General features: G+C 42.4%; 1 protein-coding gene across 2 annotated transcripts in view; it reads right to left on the reverse strand.

Moving 5' to 3' along the window:
• The window catches only part of PEPD (peptidase D), a 141,008-nt gene extending 126,118 nt beyond the window's left edge, over positions 1 to 14,890 (reverse strand). Inside the window, exons 1-3 of one of the 2 annotated variants that reach the window (XM_068411668.1) lie at positions 14,740 to 14,890; positions 9,192 to 9,375; positions 7,766 to 7,893 (exon numbers count right to left, since the gene is read on the reverse strand). In XM_068411668.1, the coding sequence (XP_068267769.1) occupies positions 7,766 to 7,893; positions 9,192 to 9,375; positions 14,740 to 14,756 (329 nt within the window). In that variant the 5' untranslated portion in view covers positions 14,757 to 14,890. The remainder of the gene's footprint in view (positions 1 to 7,765; positions 7,894 to 9,191; positions 9,376 to 14,739) is intronic. The other variant, XM_068411670.1, reaches the window with a different exon arrangement.
• Between the last annotated feature and the right edge of the window lie 1,580 nt (positions 14,891 to 16,470).

Raw genomic sequence — 16,470 nt, forward strand, 5'->3', positions numbered from 1 at the left:
ACATCAGCAAAGCTCGTAGAGCCGAAGGAGGAAACGGGATACAAAAGCAATGTTTTAACGCTGTCAGAGGTTCACCAATAAACTCCCTCCTCATTACAATATCATCAAGTTAGCAGATGGCAAAGCATTAACCAAACAAGAGGGTGTCGAGAACTGCTAGGAAGAACAACACAGGAGGCTTTACAAGATACCAGCAGATGTTCCTGACTTTGTCCAAAAAAAAAAAAAAAAATGTAATCACCTATATATCCAAGAGGAATTTCCCTATCTCAAACAAGAATAGTAAAAGGCATCAAGCTAGATTTAAAACAAAACAGTACTAATGGGCTTGCTGGTACCACAGGCAGCCTCCAGCAATGTTCTGACTACCTTAATGTTACTGCCTTTCCACATTTCTCTAGATTCCTGTTTTATCCTTTGAAAGACAGAAGTACCTTCATACACATAAACTCAGACTCCTTGCTCCTTTTGATATAGTCCAGAGTAAGATTTGACTGGAAAAGGTAGCCAGGGCTGTAACTGAAGCCACATCTAGCAGAGGGACAGACCAGTAGTCCACATGCATGATGCTAGACACAGGATGCTGGGTATATGGTACTGGACTTGCCAGTACTACACACAGATTATGCAGAAGGAGAGTAACTACGAGCAACATACAGACCGTTGGACTTACAAAATCAGAAATAAAGTACTGAGGAGACTCTCACAGTTCTCCCTAATAAAAGCCAAGCTCTGAACTACCCATTTCACCTACCTCAAATATACAGTCTCGCTGCTCCTGCTCAGCTATTCCCACCACAGGCATTCCCAAAAGATGGAAAGCACTTTAGGTTTTCTATAAATTCTACCGCAAGAGGCAGTGCCTCAATTAGACATTTAAGAGATACTATCAAGAGCTACCAAAAAACCCAAAGACACAGAAAACTTGCAACTGGTAACCTTTGCTCTATTTCTCTCTGCAAATAAAATTCTTCCTTGGAGAGAAGGGCTCTATGCTAGTACAGAAAAAACTGTAACAAAGGAAATGTTCATACACAGAAATCCCTGAAAGTCTTCTTGTAGTGTAAGACTGCTGACAAATACTCATTAGAAAGCTCTTTTCCTCAAAAAGGAGCACAAAAAGAATTACAACGGTTAAGCAGGTAAGTATAATTTCTAGGTCACTATATAATAACAGTGTTCCGCTCAAACACTGGTCTCAATTCATGCTTCTTAGAGTTACATACTGAATCTGTCAATAGCAGATGTTCTGCTTTTACTTTGGAAAAACACCTATATTGGGGGGAAAACAAGCAATATTTTATGTCCCACACATAAAAGCACTATAGCAAGCTCTGGAATGTGTGCAGCATGTCCCACAGCTCCCATATTAATCGGTAATAGCATGAAAGAAAGCAGTACTGATGTTTACAGCAGCATTACGATGAGCTGAACAGCTTTAAGAAGGGGATGATAATATTCCCATCTTACAACTTGTGAAGAAAACTAAACCAAAAAGAAATTAAAGGAACTTGCCACAACAGCTCATTGGGTACAACGAAAAGGCAGAACCTACCCATGCAAACAGTGCCCGATCCACTATACCACGCTGCCACTGCAAGACAAAGAAGTATCTGGCACCCCACAGGACTAGGGTCAAGGCCACGCGCTCCAACACCCAGAGCTCCAGCAAGTACACAGGCAAAGGGGTACGCAGCTAGTAAAACACAATCTGCCTGTTTTTCACTCACATCTAGCTTTGAAGGAGCATTAATATTGATTATACTTTTCCCTATCCTATTTTAACAAAACAGCTGGGGTTGCTTTTTCCTCTTTGTGTGTTTCTCAGAGACAACACTCTTTTCAGAGTCCTTCCTGAGCGTACAGACAGACACAGCACAGGTCGGAGGGAACAAAAAACCTAAAGAAAACAGTTAATATCCAGAGCTGCAAACATGGAATTTTAGAAGTGCAAGAATAGAGGCATCACTGTAGGTATTTCACTTGAGAGTTTTTTCACTGAAGTGCCTTCTCAAATCCAGGCCGACAAAAAGCAGAGCGCTCTGCACTCAAACCGGGCAGCTGCACAGCAGAAGGCAGCATGGAGGTGCAGACCCTTGTCGAAGCACTGCTGGAAAATCCCCGTGGGCATTTCTTTTGGGGCAGCTTACCTTCCTACCAGCAGCAGCCGAGTCCTCGGAGGAAAAACACAGGGCATGCCTGATCAAAAGAAAATGTGGATTCTCTGATATTTCAAAATGTTATCAGGAGTTTGTATCACTGAACTCAATACTCCTGCTAGCGCATTAAATAAAGTATAAAAGAAGAAATGCCTGGTGGGGGTTATCAACATCCCCTGTCATACCACAGGAATGAGACGTGTGTAGGCAAGACTTAAGTTTCTCATGCTGTTGTTTGAAGCTATATAAGGATATTAAAAAGCTCTGGTGCACCATTGTCAAGCAGATTTACTTAGTGCTGGTTCTATTTCTCAATACACCCAAATCAAAAAGAGGAGAGGAAAAAGCCGCACTTCAACACTTACTAAATCACCAACTTGTGCATCCAGTTAAAGGTGTATGCTGGTAGAGACTGCAAATCAATGGACTGATATAAATTACTATTATTGTTTAAAACATTCTCAACAAGAAATACAAGGAAACTTAAGCAGCTAGAAAGCAAAGATTTATAAAAATAATTACTGAAGTAAAAGTCATAGAAACAATACACATTCACCCTGGACCAGCAAGGCTTGTGGACAATTAGAACACTGGGACAATGACCAAACTGATCATTTGAGAAGTCAGCACTGTTTAGAGAAAAGCAATCATCAGTAAAGTGGCAAGAGCAATCCAGGCACTAATTATTCTCTAAAAGTAATTTTTATCCACAGAGAAATACCATAATAAATTAATGGGAGACAAGGAATGGAAATCACTGTGCTACGGAGAGACTTGGAATCATGGAAAATAAGCAGCACAGGGAATTGCACAAGTAAGTCTCATCAATCAAAAGCAACCAGCTTTACTGTACGGTTTTGAAAGGATCAGATGAAGAGTAAAGCAACAGATGTACTATCTGAACAATAGTAAAATATTTGATAAAAATATCTCTCAAGACTGTTACTCTCAAAAATCAACTCAAATTGGCTTGGACAGGAACACTACGATGTGACCTGAAGCCCAATGACTAACCATAATAAAAAAGTGAAAAGCCTAAAGCAGAAAATAAAAATAAATAGATAGATGAGCTTTTCAAGGGCTGGGAAACCCTCCAACTGCCACACTGAAAAGTGCTGTATTAATCTAGACTGATGTTTTCAGAAGTTAAAGTGATAAACAGCAATGGACTGCAAGTCTTGATTAGTGGGATACTTCAAAGACTGAAATTAGTTCTGATGTTATTCAGAAACAGAAGCAGGACTAAATATGTTCATGAGATCCACAGATGGCATTTGCAGGTGGTAACAAACTTTGCAGATAAACTGCAATTGCCAGTTGGTACAAAACAGTAGTAAGATGACCTGAAGTGATTAAAAACTGATCTTTTTCAACAGCAAATAAGGATTCAGTGGGTAGGGGAAAGGGACAAATGTGAGGAAGAGATGAAACTGATAGACATGGAAAAAGAAAATACTAAACGTATTTCATATTAGAGAAAAAAATTACAAGAAAAAATACCAGGGGATGATATGGCAGATCAGTTTAGAAGGTAAAACCAAAGACCCTTCTATGGTATACTACCTGAATACACAGCTCCAGAGCATGCTACAGAGAAGAGGACCTGTATGCACCACATCAGTAAAACTCATGTAGAAAACGTCTTTCATTCCTGCAAAACTTGCATCAAGAAGAGCAATTAAGGTGATTTAGAGTTTGCTCCCTACAGCACACACATACACTCTACTACCCTTCCAAAGAGTTGTCTCCTATTTCAGCTTGCACAGAATGGGCTTACTACAGACCTTGCCTTTATGTAGCCAAGCCCAGGGCTAATTAATGCACCAGTCTTAGCCACCACGATACAGTCAGATAAACATAACATGCTGTACACAATTTAATACTCACAATTATTCAAAACACAAATGCCACAAAATTTCACCAATCCCTATTAAGAAAAAGAGATCAAGAAAGCAATTTCTTAGCTTCTAATTTTCATGGTCACATACAGTCTGGGGCGGGGAGGGGTGGGGGGAGCGTAAAAGCCTAAATAGCCTGAAAAGCTCTTTTTTCACAAAAGCATTTGGGGAAAAAGAGCAAACTAACAAGGAAACCAACCACATACTTCTGCACTTTTTCCCAAAGGCAGTGAAACTTCTCAGCTTTGCTGAAGTCAGACAAGTTTCATCACAAAAAACAAAGGTTGATTTTGGTTGTAAACTACTTAGAAAATGATGACAACGTTTAAAAAGCTTCCTCATTAGGTCACTGAGAAATTATTAACATTTGCAAAGCATTTCGTTGTGCTTTATTACAGCTCCAAAGTGCCACACCAAGGTTCAACTTTGCAAATACAGATAGCTTCCAATCAAACTCATGGAAAAACGTTACTCACAGTGGATGCAATGCTAGATTAATGTTGTTACACTTATCAATCAGCCAGCAGGGCTTCAAAGAAAACACAGGAAATTGCACATAAATATTGCTCTGTCCCATGTAATACATATTTCTAAAGTTAGAGCATGAAAGCGTTAAATATTTTTGTTTTCCATTAAAAACACTCTTTACATGGCAAGGCAATTAAGTTATTTTGGCACATGCTCCACGTAAAGCAGCTTGCTGTGCAGTATGTTTTACTTTATGAAATATCTTTAATCAGCACACTGACTAGTTCTGTCATTTATAATTAAGGAGGTAAATGGCAGGTGCAGCATTAATTAGTGAAATTGAAGTCTCTGTGCAAGACATGCAGTCATATCAACTTAATGCTTCGCAGGAATAGGAATGATTGCTAACAGCTTTACCCCACAAACTTGACTAGGTAAGACCATGCCAAGAAAGAGGGGCATTTACAACAGTTATGCTTCTGAAGCCTTTGCAATCTTATATTGCCAGATTCATTTCTTAAACTCTTCCTCTGAAAGTAAGAACAGAAGAATACTTCAGAAGCACAAAAGCCTACCCTGTGAGAGTAGGGGTAAGTCATCCTGTGAGAGTCTTTGTTTCTGCCTTGCAAACAATGGGAGGAGTAGGGGCAGAGGTACAGATCAAGAGATAGGCAAAGCAATCCCTTCCCAACATGAAAGTAAGACCACGAGTCCTACAATTACCCTCATAACAAATCTGCGATTGCCACCTTAAGTGGTTGTGGGGTTTTGTGCTAATGTCTATAGTCTGCAAGTTAAATTAAATCTCTTCTCCCTTTTAAAACTGCAGAGGTTATTTTGGCTTGAAGGACTTCTGAAAGGTAGCCTTACAGGTATTTACAAATCTTTAGAGCGTACACATTCAGCAAGAAGTCCTACAAGGTGAGTAACACTTCCAAAGAAGTGGTAGTCACCCTCAACACCAGTACTATGCAGGGCTGGGTCCCTGGCAGAGAACAGCCCAGGGAGATGCATTCATCATCTCTGTGTTCACCTGCTCTGCAGAGTCCCCAGGCACCACTTCAGCATGCAAAACTGTTCATAAAAACAAGTCCAGTTGGTGAGACTACAATAATTACAGTGTTCATGGTCTCATTTGTAAACTAATAGTCTGCTTATCTCCAAGCAAATGCTCTCAGACACTTCATTGGTTTTGGCCAAACTAAGACTGCAATTTGAAAGAAGCCAAGAAGCCACACTTTTGCACTACTTCAAGGCAAGAAGGTTAACCCTTCTGACTGCCACATTACCTCAGCTACGTTTCAAAAACAATTAAAATATGTGTCCTTCAGAAGTGAAAGCACAACAGTATATCAAACAATCTATTTAGTGACTACAGTAGTAGTAAAGAGCTTGCTGCATTAATTTGAAGAGAATCTACGCACGTCTGCCTAAACTGACATAGCCGATTCCCACATCTGTCTTAAACAGAAAGCAATATAAACACCAGGCAAAGCAACTGCACCCTGTGCTATGAAGTAGAAGACCAGCTGTAGACCTCTGTAAAATACCGACCTCGCAAATATCGTACAAGGCATTGAATTGATTTGTGCTTCATTGATGTTAAATGAATGTTTCTTCAGCGGGTAGATAGTGCCTTCCACATGCACAGAAATAAGCACTTCCAAGGCAAACCATAGTAGATAAACAGCAGCGGATGGAAGGCAAACTTATTTGTGTTTTTCTTTCAGTGCTAATTTTAACTTAAAATTGAGTCTTCTGGGAAGGAACACAATCGCTAGCTGCAGGCAGTACCCCCTGCCAACCAGCTTATGAAGCAGAACTGCTACTGACTCACAAATGAGTTACTCATCCGTCCTCCTTCTGACAAGCAGAAAAAGTACATGACCACGGCTGACAGAAGAGAAAACAAAGATTCAAATGGAGGGATGCAGGAAGGGTAAGGAGGAGAATTTAGAAGACAATGATGCTGTGATAAAGACAATTTGTTTTACTCTGCAAGAAGACACAACAACAATAAACCACTTGTAACCAGACTTGTAATTCTGTAAATGAACCAATAACAAGAGCTGCACAAACAAATCAAAAGGCCACCATTTATAAACACCACAGTATTTTATTTGAAAATGCAAAATGAGACAGTGGAATTTCAATAATATTTTTAAGCTTTTCAGATTAGGCACAATCAGTGTGGGTATGAAACAGCTGATAGCAGAAGAGAACTTAGGGGGAGGAAAAAGCTTTGTCTATAAATGGGAACAAGCATCACTAGGGAACAGACTTTAGAGAGTACACATGGGGGTTAAAAAGAACCTACCCTCCCAGACAGGTGCAGCTCTCAGCTGAGATATTTCAGACAGCACTATTCATATTTTTATGCTATCACAAACAATTTGAGTTCCCAGGCAGGCCTAAGACAGTGATATTCATACAAACTCTCTGAGAAGACAGCAGCCATGCCCCACCATATGGTCTGGCACAGTTCAGCATATGGGATTGGTTGCGATTGTTTTCCTTTTCCCAAAATTAGCATTAAAATATAAGTGATAGCTTCAATTAGAAGCAAAGCAACCTGAGCTCAAAATATTAAATTAGGAGTAAGCCAATGTTCTGAGACAATGTAGACAACAAAAAAATTTACGGTTTGTTAGAGGGTATGAATACAATTAAGACTGAGAAAAGAAATGAACACACAAATAAATCAATTCCTCCACTACTATGGCACTGAGCAATATTTACTACCAACATGGACAGAGAAAGAGATGTTTATGGCATACTCACAGAACAGAATTAAGATCACATTCCCCAGTCTGCCAGTTCATATCAAAAAAAAAAGTATCGAAGCGGCTAAACTACCTTCTGCCATTCAAAAAGCTTCATTAGCCAAGGTGGCTGCAAATTGGTAAAGGAACTTGAAAAAGCCTGCTTTACTATTTAATTTGTTCAGTCTTAACACAAGACTTCTTTTCTTTATGGTTCAGCTTCCTTTCATGGATACCATGAGATCCATAGGTTCCAATTCTAAAGGTATCCTCTACCAAATGGTGGTGGATCATTTGATATCATATGATCAATACCAACTGATCATGTTTTATATCACTGTATGTACATATCACTACAATTCATACCGAATGATTTGGTAGGATCTGATTAAAATTAGACAGCATTCCAGCTCTACAGACAGTTATGTTATATGAAGTACTCAGATACATTAGAACACAGTTAAAAGATACATCTTACTTTCCCATCCAAACTGCATAGCTTTCAGGGAGTTGTGGAACAAAAAGCATGGATCTTCCAGTATCAACATCTACTGCTCCAAAGCAGCCTGCTTCAGTTACTCCAAAAGTCCAGTGAAAGTAAGATTCCTAGGTCAAGACAAAATATATTCTTAAAAGAAAACCCTCACTTCTACCAGCTCTAAAAATACACTACAGTACACACTAATCCCTACTTCCACATATCTGAAAGAGATCTCTCTTGCTTTTGGAGGGGGGGGAAGTGGTATAGGTCTAGAGCTTTTCAGACTGATTAGTTTTAGGTTACAATAATACAAATCCCTCTGTTGGCAACTGGAAAGGATAAGAGATTAATAAGCTACCATAAGAAATAAACAGGTGAACTCAGCACAATAGACATACACCACACAGTAAAATACATTGTTTCAATCTAGAATTAGGGAACATAGTATCAGGAAACAACAATCATGTCACATGAGACAAGGCAAAAGCAGAGTGCAGATTCAGTGGGTTGTAACAGCAGAGTGCTGAAGTGAAGACCCAACCTCCGCCCCAGAGAAGAGGAAGCTGCACTAGGAACAGCCTTTAGACAAGAGTTATTTTAAGAACAAGCAAGCAAACAACAAAACACCTAACAATACAGAGATGAATTTTAGTAAGGACAGACATATGCTCTGATAGTTTGAAAGTCGCACCTCTTCTAAAAACAGACCAATAACTACATTAAGATATGCGCTATCTAGATTAGAATTTATTGGGTTTGTTTCTTCATAACATACAACAGCTCTATTAAATGCACAAAACAAAGTATTGTAGCAGGTACGCAAAGTATGGGGTATGCATAATCAGAGTTCTGTTATGCCAGCTTCCCCGAAGACTACGAATGCGTTTGGCATGACATTAACAGGTTATTAAGTCCTATTTGTGACAGAAGAACACATGGGTACTTAAGGAAGAGTCTAATTTGAGAAGACACATGTAAATTTTAAGACAAATCCTGCTTTGTGGAAAATACTATTTATAAAAGCTTGAAATGCGCTCTTCTATGAATTAATTCAGTTTACGTCCACTGTAATATGTTTCGTTACTGAAAGAAGGTTATTTTTTGGGTCACAGACAAGACTGAGAAAACTAAGAAATACTCCACTGCTGTCTTTAATATTATGTTAAACACTGACAGGCAGTAGGGCCTCGAACAGATTTAGGCCCGTTAGACCAGATAATGAGGGTGCATACTAAAGCACTGAAAGAGAGTAACTTGAAGCTGAAGAGGCAATGTTATAAAGAAGACAATTTATTGAAACAAAGCAAGGCAATGCGCACATGAAAGATAAAGGGAAAATAATTAAAATAATTAAAAATAGTTTAAAAATTCATGCAGTTGAAGAGTTTCTTAATTTGATTTAAAGTTTTGATTCAGCTCTTACCTGGCGAAACACGATACCAGTATCAGTACAGTATCTCTGGGTTTCTTCTCCACCCTGCAGCAGAACAACTGAATTCTTCTGAACATCATTATTCTGTCTCAGGCGATCACACAGTCGTCTTCTATTCAAGGCAAAGAGCGCTACAGGCACTTTCAAGGTCTCATTCCCCAGCCAAAAGGAGGGCCTAGAAAAGATTATTTTAATTGATAATTAATGGAATACAAAGACAGTAGTTCGCATGATTCAGATACACAGTGTTTGTTACTTTAGTCTAGAACAGTAAAGGAAGTTTAGTTCAATTCTACAAACAAGATGCTCACCACTCAAGGGGAAGAGATGCTGTATACAAACATCGCTCTCAAGTGATGATCAAACATTGCTCATACGAGTACCAAAGGAAAAAGATGGCAACAGGAGACAGGTGTGGCTGCAGCTATGGCCCACAGCATGTCACTTGTTACATTCTTTCAAGCAAAGCAACACGAAAAGTAGATGCAGAAAGCGACAACAGCCTAGGTCGGACTCAGTAAGTCAGAACAGGAGAGAGGAAAATGAGTTCTGAGTTACTGAAAACAGAAGTGGAAGGTTACATTAAGTCTGGCAAACTTCAGCAAGTCCTTCTGGGAAATGTTCCGTAGTTGAAATAGAGACTGGAGAGAAAAGATAATGGATAGCAGACACAGGACAACAGCATTTCCCATACTCACACCATATCTGCAAATTTCTTTTCTATATACATATGTTTATTCTTGCACGCATACAAGCAGCTTCAGCAAGTGACTGAACTCGCACACGTGGCCGCAGGAGCACATCCCGGGTACCAGTGACCTCCTGCTATACATCACCACCTGCCCCTAAGGCAGCACAAACGTGCTGAGACAGCCCAGAAAGTTTCTGAAAGATTGTACTCAACAGAGCCGCAACAGGGAGAATACAGTTTAAAAGTAGAGAGCTCTCTCTTAAAATAAACTGGCTATTAAGTAATTTAAGGTGTTTGAAGTACTACAAAAATATATTCCTGACTCATTCACATTTGTTATAGGTCCATACCTGCACTTTATGGAGCTTTACCAGTAGAAGCACAGCAGCTTGTCATAGGATTTTTTTTAAAATCAGATGAGGAGAGAAGAATCTAAGAGCATCCCCTTTCTTTTTGTGTTTAATATAGCAAAGCTGTGCTTTGGAGCTTCAGTATTACAGATGAATACTGTTCTATCAATAAAATCCCATAATTTAAGTCCCATTTGTCCCTCCACCTCAGCTTCTCTCAGCTTATTGAAGACTGACTGGCTGGATGGTCATTTTCCATCAGATGTGCTTCCAGAGGAGATGACAGAAAGGTGCAGTTAAATTATTACTATGTTAAGATGACAAGAACAGAACCTACAAGGAACTTAACCTTAGAGAAGCAGAGCTCCACACCTTAATTATTATATAGTTTTCATAGGCAATCTGAAAGGTAACCTTTGATTTATAGCTGCGTAAAGTAACCTCCTGAAAGACTTTATCAGCACCAGAAATGTAAACCCCACAATTTCTTACTGCAGACACAGCATAAAAGACCTAATAAAGTATTTTATTTTACTTGTTTATAACTACTAGATATAACAGTGTAAGTAATTTTAGAAAGATTGCTCTTACTAATCCAATTTTCAAACTATCTGCCTAGGAGTTCAGCTGATGGTACACAAACCCAAATGTGTTTGGTTTTATTACTTCCCACACACCCCTGATAACCCAGCACCGCGGCAGGTGATCATTACGAGGGCTGCAGACTACCTATGGCGGCACAGCAGCGTAGCATGGAAGCACAGCATAAGCTTTTGTTTTCGGGTACCCATGCCCGTAGAAAGGATGAGGCAAGTTCATACAATCCTAACAAAAGCTAGTGAAAATTTAAAGTCAGATAGCAAACCTTAAACTAAATATGGGCAAGGCTTTTCAGGTGCAAAGCTGTGGCTCAGCAACTGAGCAATGCACAAGAGGGCAAAAATGGTGTTATCCAAGCAAGATCACCCCCTGGAGTAACTCCACGCAGAGGTCTGGAAATCATACGCTCCCCTTATTGCAAGTATAAAAAGGAAGAGAGAACATCATCAGGTACCCTTATGCCATAGGTTGCTCTCAGATCTTTTTATCTGATGATTAAAAAAAAAAAAAAAAAAACCAAAAAAAAGGGAGAGGTTCTAGCACAACTTGTCTTATGTTGTGCTTCAAAGGAAGGAGAAAAGTCACCTTCATTGTAATTTTACCCTCTTCACAAGTTTGGGTGTTTTTTTTCTGTGATTTAAAAAAAGAAACTAAAAACAAAAAAAAGGACTCTGACTTCCCTCCTTCTCCAGGCTTACTCCTACACCCTGGAGCTCATATGAAGCTGCTATGAAGGCGTGTTTTCATCTCCGTTAAGTTTACTATTAATGCTTTCATTGCACTCAAGACCTTTGACAACTAAAACAAGACTCAAGGAGAAACAATGATGTCAGGCAGCAATTCCTACTGGTAGTCTCCCTAAGCCACTTTAAGAGTGTCTATTACTGGGATCTTAACACTCGAGCTGAAGTGCATTCTGGTGCAAAATGACGGTTCTTCTGCACGTTTTACCTAAGCCCATGGCAAAACTGTGTTATGCCTTATATATAACAGATCCCACTTTCCCTGCTCGAATTTGATGCCACAACATTCCCCCCCAGCAGAATTTGGCCCTGTATGGTTGTTTTAGACTTGCAGTTTTTTCACAGGCATTGGTCTCTATTTTAAGGCTGCTATTAACAGTCACAGCAGCTGAGCATGCTGGACCCTGCAAGCAAGGGCTGCAGGACACAGGAGGGCTGGGCCGAGTGGTGTTGCAAATATTGCTCTGTTCCTCCGGTTCTCTGCTGAGCACTCGTGTGGTAATTCATGCCTTGGACAGTACGAGCTTGCCAGGCAACGCACCTACTTTCACAACTGAAATTCCGCAGAGAAAACCAACCAGCTAGGTTTCAGAGAGGACTCAACTTAGAGAAGTTTGCTTCCTCCACAGCCTTTGTCCTCTCTTCCCTCCTGCAAGCACTCAGACATCAAACCGACAGCACACTCACGGATGGACTAACAACACGGCAAGACATCCACAGGAGCTGCTTTGCCTGCAGAGGGTGGGTCACTCTGCACACATGAACCCAGCACAAGCCTTCCATAACCTACGCAGAGAGCTCTTTTCAGAGACTAGCACGGACAGAGGGATTTAAGTCTTACAGAAAAGTTTGGCTGCACACCCGGCTTTCTATAGCAAATAATGGTTTGGGAAGAGAACTCTCACAGTACTCAAGATCACAAGAAAAGCCTTCACACACAGGACTGGCTGTGTAACCATCGCTCTGTTGTGACCACTGCTCTGTTACTAAGACATACACCGCAGGTAAGCAGGTTATGACTGGCCTGGTCTTTTTTCCATATTCCTTCCAGCCCAACCATTACAAACCCCTGTGACTATGCAGTACTGTCTATGCCATGACTATTTAGCACTTTTTCAGTTTCAAATATAAGTCTTCATCTCTATGCCACTTGTAGAAAGTTGAGTGGGTACTTGTATATAACTGCCTCAGATGTTTATCAACCCTGCAAACACAATGCAATTGCAGTGCAATCAGTGTAAAACCCTCTGTTATTTGCCACCCAACAATACTACCACAAAGTTCTTTCTAGAGATGGAATTACAAGCTTTCAGCTTTAGTCCGTGATCTCTAATCACTCGGTTTATACCACACAAGACACACAAATATCAGAATTTAACTAGTACAATACACTGGCTGGTCCTTCAAGGTCTGTTTCTTCTGTTAGTACAAGGACACTGGCGTCTCCAGCTACACACTCAACTCAGAACTCTCATGTAGAGTTACACATTTGATAATGAAGCGCATTTAATGCAAGCACTGCTTTGTAGAGTATGCCTCTTTGAAGATACGCAAGCTTCTGCAAATAAGCATTAGTCAGTGTCAGAAATGGCTACTTGCAAGACCAGGACAGGACAAGTGAAGCTCAGCTGCTTAATTTTCTCTAGTCTGGTGCCAGAATTCAGCCATTGCTCAGTCTGGCAGAGGCCTCCCACAGTAGCTGACAGTTTCCCTGATGGCTGTCATACACAATTTTTATGATCACTTAGGCCCAAACCCACACAAGAGCTCTTTTATTTTATTATACTAGAAGTGAAATGTAGCTAGGAACATTAAACTGCATCTGTTTCTTTAAAGGATATTTTTTCTTTTGCCTGGAACTGTTGATTTTCAATGCTTATTTCAGAAGTTTTATGTTTTCAGAGAGCTTACACTTTGTTACTGTATGATCCATCTAACATTTTGGATTTGTTTTGATGCAACCACCAGAACACACTGGTAACAAAAATCCTACTTTATTCCTGGTTTTCCCACCATTTTTCAGTCAACCTTTTGTACTTCTGTTTTTTTCAGAAGAAAATTCATGGACTGCCATTTCTGTTCTACCTAGGTCAAGCAGACAGGATCCAGATTTCAACGAAGATGAGAAACCACTGAAACTGCTTTTCAAGAAGTTATCATTTGTTTGTTGACTGGGCCTTATTTGTTTGTTTTGAGCTACAATCATCAACATCAGCCTGAAGTCTAGCCAATTTTTAATGCTGTTTCCACATCAAACAGGTGAAGCGCAAGAGGCCTATACTAACAGCAGCACAAGCAAATTAGCGATACAAGGGAAACATTAAAAGCCACCACTGCTGTTTAAGGCATAAACTGGATGTTTTCTTCACAGTGAACTTCGTGCTCCTTGTAAATAAGTCAACAACTTTAAGTCCTGGCCTCGTACCACCTACCTACCCCAGCCCGACCTCGCCCTCAGCGGGGCTGGGCAGCAGCGTCCCTCCAGTCAGTGCTGGGGCAAACCAGGGGTAGAAGAGGACCTCACAGGGGAGCGACCTCCACCCAAAGATGAAACAGTCCGAGCCAAGTCCCAGCATCACATCTTTTTGGCAACTACGAAGAGTTCCCCCCTCATCCTGATACATTTTTAATGGCACCTTCTTAAAGCACTGGAAGAAATGGCTGAATTTTGCCACAAAATGCAGGAGAGACCTTGCGCTAAGTACTCCACAGCCACCCTCGAGCATGATTTCCCAAACCTAATCTAACTTAAAGGATGACTCCCGGCTCGGGGGGAGGCACTGCCGAGCCGACCCTGCGGGCAGCGCGCCCACCGGACCCTCCACAGCGCTCTCGCCGCCCCACGCAAACCCTGCCTGCACTCCGGAGAGCCCCTGCTCCAGCGCAGGCAGCCCGGCCCCCCCGCAGGCTGCACGGCCGCCGCCCGGCCGGGCCCGGGACAACCGCCGCCCGCCGGCACCCCCGACCCACCCGGGCCCCTCAGCGAGACCTCTCCGGCCTGGCAGAGCCGGGCGGCCGCCGCGCAGCACCCCGCGGAGGGAATGAGGGGGAGCCGGGAGGACGCGCAGCCCCGCCGCGGGCCGAGGCGCGGGGCCCGGCGCGCCCGTGAGGAGCGGGGAGCGCCGGCGGCACCGCGGCCGACGAGCGATGCTTACCCCGCTGCCGCGGCCATGTTGCCTCGCCGGACTTCGCCTGTCACATGACGGCTGGGCCGCCCCAGCGAGGGGAGGCGGGGCGGGGGATGGCTCCCGGCCGCCCCCGGAGGGGAGCGGGGACCGCGGCGGGCGCCGGGCTGCCCCCGGGCCGCGCAGGCACGGACGGGCCGCGGCCGTCCCCACAGGCTGCTCCTCCCGTCAGCCTTCCCGCCCCAGGTCTGGCAGGGGAAGGGCCCGTCCAGGGCCGGGGCTCCCTCACACCTGAGGGGCGGTTCATTGGCAACGCGCTGCAGCTGCGCGCCAAAGTGCTTCGGTACCGTCACCGCATGGGCTGGCTCCTTGTGCAGGAAACAGAGTCCTCGACGCTAAAAGCTGTGGGATGGAAATACAACCTTTTACAGGGATTGCTGTCTTTTACAACAGAGCTCTCCTGAATAAACAGTTGCTCAAAAAATCCATTTAACATGCTGTGCTGCCATAATCCCTGTAAGAGATGCTTTCCACTTGCATTTTGAAATGGAGAAGGAGTTTAACAACAGCCTTCAGGCATGGTCAGCTGTAGCCAACGCCAGTCTTTGGACTCGCCCCACTCTGCTAAATTTTGCTTCTATTCACACAGATTTCTTCAGAGCTCAGGCTGACTTGTTCTTCCCTCAAAATTACAAGCTACCTGAAGAAACCATCAATTCACAGGTCAGGGTTCACGTGCTCAATAATTGCCATACAGCAGTAAAAAAAAATACCCAGAAGCATGAAATATCGGAGAAAGAACGAAAGAGGAGCTCTGCTCTGTGACCTGAATGCGTTGTTTCACTGTGCCTCAGTAAAACAGTGCTAAGTACCGCTCCGAGCTGGCAGCTCGTCCCAGGTACCGCCGCCCTCCCTTCCTGGAAGGAAAGCGCAAGTCCTCGCTCTGCTGCTGCTGAGCAAGGCCCCTGCTCTGCTGTTCTGGCACTGCTTTCAAAAGAAAGTTCTGTGATACTGTGAAATACTCGGCTAATGCACCTGGGGGGTCTGCTTCCACCACAAGCGCTTGGGAAAGAGAGAGGAATGCAGGGCAGTGAGAAGAAGGGCCAGGAGGAGGATCATGAAATACATGGAGCTTCAAGTTCATGTTTGTTATAAAGAGTCAGAGCACTGTTATTAAGAAACGTGCATGATTAAAACCCTTTTTTGGTTGGCCAAATTGTCCACCAGAAGTTGGGAGAAAACGGCAGCTACTCCTGCACAGCTGGCTCTGAAGTGGTGTGTGAAAGCTGCAGGGCAATCACAGGGAAAGACTGATTTCAGGAAGTCTGGAGAGGAGTGTGTAAATTAAGAAAACTAGAAAAATCAAGTAGTCATCCTCTCGCTTTTTATGCCCAAGGGTCACAGACCTTTACTACAAAATATATAATGAAAGAATCGGAAGCTTCTTTCACGGACTGCCCATTTGACAAGGAACAATACTTATTTTTGGCTCCAGATTAATGGATAAAGCCCCCTTAATATGTGAGAGAATAGTTTAGAGCATTCCCCTCTAAAACAAGGTTCAACTGACCATTACTGTCACTTATCTCCAGTAGGACTTCTCTCTGTGGTCAAGAACATCCTCTCTCATGTTGAAGGCCTCTTGGACTTTGGCATCTTCAAAATCCCCACTGTAGCAGTCTGGGCTTACAAGGGATGCAACACTGCAACACGCGATGGGATTCTGCACCAGCCAGATTCTTGATCAAGAATCAGGTTCAA

This window comes from Nyctibius grandis, chromosome 12 (genome assembly GCF_013368605.1).
Source record: "Nyctibius grandis isolate bNycGra1 chromosome 12, bNycGra1.pri, whole genome shotgun sequence".
Taxonomy (NCBI): Eukaryota; Metazoa; Chordata; class Aves; order Nyctibiiformes; family Nyctibiidae; genus Nyctibius; species Nyctibius grandis.